Source organism: Zonotrichia albicollis, chromosome 36 (assembly GCF_047830755.1).
Source record: "Zonotrichia albicollis isolate bZonAlb1 chromosome 36, bZonAlb1.hap1, whole genome shotgun sequence".
NCBI lineage: Eukaryota > Metazoa > Chordata > Aves > Passeriformes > Passerellidae > Zonotrichia > Zonotrichia albicollis.
This window is the reverse complement of record NC_133854.1, coordinates 1-4,693: the sequence shown is the minus strand read 5'-3', so window position 1 is coordinate 4,693 and position 4,693 is coordinate 1. Positions and strand designations below refer to the sequence as shown.

Sequence of the window (4,693 nt, the reverse complement as noted above, 5' to 3'; positions counted from 1 at the left end):
GTGCTTGAGGGGGGGGGTGGGGACCCCTCCCACCATTTTGGGGTGACTGGAAGCCCCTCCCAGTATCCCCAGTGCCCCCCCAGGCTCATACTGGTCCCTGGGACCCCACCTCTCAAATTCCTATGGGGCTCCCCATTTCCTCAGGGAAATGATTTTGGGACCCCCAACATTTTTGGGGAGCCCCTAAACTTCAATGGGGGCCATAAAACTCTAGAGGACCCCCCCAAATTTATGGGATCCCCCAAATTCCCTATGGGGACCCCCGACCTCTTATGGGCTCCCCAAATTTATGGGGGTCCCTCATTTTCTATGGGTCCCATGGGAGACCCCTCCCCATTATAGACCTCCCCCTTTTCCTATGGGGTCCCCCCAACATCTTTGGGACCCCCACCCCCTCCATTGCCCCCAATACAGGGCAGGGACCCCCCATCATTTTTGGGACCCCCTTCAGTTTTGGGACCCCCCCTCATTTTGGGATCTCCCCTCATTTTTGGGAACCCCCCCTCACTTTGGGGACCCCCCGATCATTTCTGGGACCCCCCCTCATTTTGGGATCTCCCCCTCATTTTTGGGGACCCCCCCCTCATTTTCAAGGACCCCCCTCATTTTTCGGGGCCTCCCCTCCCCCACCCCTCAGGTGCCCCCCCCCCGCATTCCGGGGCCTCTCCCCTCCCCCCCCCCCGGGGAACCCAAAGCTGGGGGGGGGTGGGGGCGGGGGGGTGGGGGGGGGTGGTGCTGGGCGGGGGGGGGAGGGGCGCCCCCCCCGCCCCTCCCCCCCCGCCCAGGAAGCCGCGCTCGGGCTCGGGCAGGACGAGCGCGAGCGGGAGCGGGAACGGGAACGGGAACGCGGCCACGAGGCGGGGCCCGAACGGCAGCGGGAACGCGCCGGGAGCGGGAGGGGGCGGGGCCGGCGGGGGAGGGGCGCGGGGCGCTGTCCCCGCCCCCCCAGCCCCGCCCCCAGCCCCGAGCTCGGGGTCCCCCCCGGCCGCGGCCCGGCAGAGCAGCGCCAGCGGCTGCTCCTGCACCGGGAACGCCCCCGCGGGGGCGGAGCCTGTGACGTCACCGGTGATGTCATCACCGCGGCCGGGGTCACCCGGGGGTGGGGGCACCGCGGGGGACACCGGGGGCCCCCCTTTGTCTGCGGCTGGGGGGGTGTAGGCGATGACCGTGGGAGGCGTCGGTGACCCCGGCGGTGACCCCGGCGGTGACCTCGGTGACCTTGACGGTGACCTCGGTGACCCCGGCGGTGACCCTTGCGATGACCCTTGTGGTGACCCCGCTGACCCCTCCAGGGACCCCGGTGGTGACCTCGGTGACCCCCGGTGGTGACCCCTGTGCTGACCCTTGCGGTGACCCCTGCGGTGACCCCTGCGGTGACCCCGGCGCTGACCCTGGCGGTGACCCCGCCGAGCGCCGCCGGTGCCGCTGGGCGTGGCGGCTGAGCGCGGCCGCCGTCTTGCACACCTTGGCGCAGTGGGGCAGGTGAAGCGCAGCGACGGCCGCCGCCCCACGCGCCCCGACGACGACGACGACGACGACGACGACGTCACCGCGGCGCCGCCCTCGTGTCCCCGCTGGTGCTTCCGCAGCTTCCGCAGCGCCGGGAAGCTCTTCCCGCACACCCGGCACGGGTGGTGCCGCTCCCGGGCGCCGCGCGGCGTCGCCGTCGCCATTGTCACCGCCGTTGTCATTGTCACCGTCGCCGCCGTCCCCCGGCGCCCGCCGCAGCGAGCGCAGCTTGCGCCGCCACCGCGCCTTCTTGGCGGCGCCGGCGACGCTCCCGGTGCCGGCGTTGGCGGCGTTGCCGCCCGCCTTCCTCTTGGGCTTGTAGGAGTAGTAGGGCCGCCAGAGCCGGTCCTCGGCGTCGCTGTCGTTGTCGCCGTCCCCGCGGCGCTGCCCGGCGCCGTCCCCGCGCAGGTCGGTGCCGGAGATGCGGCGCTTCACGATGGCCTCCTCGCCGATGCGCACGGTGATCTGGCACAGCCCCTCGCCCGCCGAGCCCGCGTACGCTGGCTTGGCCACGTAGGTCATGGTGCGCCCGCCCCCGGCCGGGTTTGGGGGCGTCGTTGTCGTCGTCGTCGTCCCCTCCTCGGTGGCGGTGGCGGCACCGGCGATGGCGCGCTGCGCCTCGATGTACTCCCGCAGCACCTGCTTCTTGATGGGCACCGCCGGCGTCACCGGCGCGGCCGCCGGCGCCTCGGCCGCTCCCGGCGCCTCCTCGCCCGCCCGCCCGTTGTAGGCGATGACCGAGGCGGCCCCGCTGCCGCCGCCGCCCCGCACGATCACCGACGGCGCCGCGCGGCCGAAGGCGATGACCGAGGCGGGCTCCGGCCGCGGCGGCGGCGCCGACGCCGGGAACGCCGTGACCCCGCTGTCCCCTGGCGCCGCCGCGGGCGCCGGCGCGGCCCCGTCGGGCACGGCGCCCTGGCTGTAGGTCTTGTAGGGGCGCTTGTTGTGCGCGCATGGGCAGCAGGCGGTAGAGCTTGAGCGCGTTGAGCTTGGGCCGGTAGCCGCCGTTGGGCGTCTTCTCGGAGGCGATGAGCCCCGGGCTGATGCCGTGGAAGGCTTTTTTGGTGCGTCTTGAGGTTGTAGTAGGTGACGAAGGTGTCCCAGCAGAAGATGCACTGGTAGCGGCGCTCGCCCGTGTGCCACACCTCGTGCTTGGTGCGGTACTCGGCCAGCGCGAACACCTTGTCGCAGTAGCGGCACGGGTACTTGCGGCGCCACGAGTGCACGTTGGCGTGGCGCTTCAGGCTCGACAGGTCATGTAGGAGCGCTGGCACACCCCGCACAGGTACAGCACCTGCCCGTCCACCACCTTCACCAGCGGCTCCTGCTCGCGCCCGGCTCCAGCGCGCGGTGCCGCAGCAGCAGCGCCTTCTTGGCCGCCCTGGGCGCCGCCACCGTGGTGCTGCTCGCGGTGACGGCGGCGGTGACAGCGCTGCCGGTGACGGTGACATCAGTGCCGACAGCACCGGCGGCGTCCCCGTCCCCGTCCTTGTCGCCGTCGCGACAGCCGACCTCGTGCGTCTGCAGGCGCTTGACGTGGATGAAGCTCTTGCCGCAGTGCCGGCAGCACAGCCCGCGGCGCCCGCGGTGCAGCTTGGCGTGGAAGCCCAGCGCCGCCGCCGAGCCGAAGCCGCGCCCGCACAGCCCGCAGCGCAGCGACGACGGCGACGACGCGACGACGCCTCCGCGGCCGCCTCCTCGCCCGGGCTGAGCTCGGCGGCGGAGGGCGCGGGCGGCGTCCAGGTGCCGTTCATGTCCCCCGGAGCCGGAGGAGCCGGAGCTGGAGGAGCCGGAGCAGGAGGAGGAGGAGGAGGAGGAGGAGGAGGAGGAGGAGGAGGAGGGGGCCCGGCCTCCAGGCCCTGCAGCGAGGGGATGCCGAGGCGCCGGCCCACGGCCCCCAGCGCCCGCGCGGCCGCCGGCGAGGCACGGCCAGGCGCGAGTTGTAGATGAAGTTGAGCACGTCGGAGAAGACGCCGGCCTGCACGCCCGGCAGCTCCAGCACCTGGGCGGGCGAGGGGCACGCGGGCTCCTGCGCCAGCGCCCGCTTGAAGAAGGGGCTGGAGGCGGCCAGGACGTTCTTATGGGCGCGGAACTTGGTGTCCTCGGCGATGATGGTGACGTCGCAGAACTGGCCCCGCAGGCGCTGCTCGTTCAGCTCCAGCAGCAGCGCCCGGCAGTGCCCGGCGTCCGACACCTCCACGACCGGAGCCATCCCCGCGCCGGCCACCTGCGGGGGACAGGGCATGGGGTCACCTGAGGGGCGGGGACACGGTTTGGGGTCACCTGCATGGACGGGGACACGGTTTGGGGTCACCTGAGGAGCAGGGACACGGTTTGGGGTCATATGGGGGGGCGGGGACACAGTTTGGGGTCACCTGAGGGGTGGGGACAAGATTTGGGGTCACCTGCATGGACGGGGACACGGTTTGGGGTCATATGGGGGGGTGGGGACACGGTTTGGGGTCACCTGCATGGACGGGGACACGGTTTGGGGTCATATGGGGGGGGGTGGGAACACGGTTTGGGTCACCTGAGGGGCGGGGACACGGTTTGGGGTCACTGTTTGGGGTGGGGACACGGTTTGGGGTCACCTGCATGGACGGGGACACGGTTTGGGGTCACCTGAAGGGGTGGGGACACGGTTTGGGGTCATATCGGGGGGTGGGAACATGGTTTGGGGTCACCTGAGGGGGTGGGGACACGGTTTGGGGTCATCCAGACACCTGGATCCCACATTTGGGGTCACTGGAGTGGGTGGACCTATGATTTGGGGTCACCTGTGTCCTTATTTGGGGTCACCCAGACACCTGGATCCCATATTTGGTGCCACCTGGGTGGGTGGGGCCATGGTTTGGGGTCACCTGGGTAGGAGGGGCCAAGATGTGGCATCATCCAGACACCTGATTCACTATTTGGGGTCACCTCAATCCATTAGTTGGGGTCACCCAGACACCTGGGTGCCCTTTTTGGCATCACCTGCATGACCAAATCCTTTTTTTGGGGTCATCCAGACACCTGATCCCATATTTGGTGTCACCTGGGTGGGTGGGGCTACAACTTGGAGTCACCTGGGTCCTTATTTGGGGTCACCCAGACACCTGGATTCACTTTTTGGGGTCACCTGCATGGCTAAATCCTTATTTGGTGCCACCTGGGTGAGTGTGACCACAATTTGGAGTCACCC

At 70.1% G+C, this 4,693-nt stretch overlaps 1 protein-coding gene across 1 annotated transcript; it reads right to left on the bottom strand.

Moving 5' to 3' along the window:
* Positions 1 to 293: 293 nt before the first annotated feature.
* On the bottom strand, positions 294 to 3,768 carry ZBTB4 (zinc finger and BTB domain containing 4). The gene is given in 6 exon segments (XM_074531491.1): positions 294 to 2,451; positions 2,453 to 2,569; positions 2,571 to 2,761; positions 2,764 to 2,833; positions 2,835 to 3,430; positions 3,433 to 3,768. Coding segments are annotated over 6 exon segments (2,658 nt in total). The 5' UTR covers positions 3,755 to 3,768; the 3' UTR covers positions 294 to 1,089.
* Between the last annotated feature and the right edge of the window lie 925 nt (positions 3,769 to 4,693).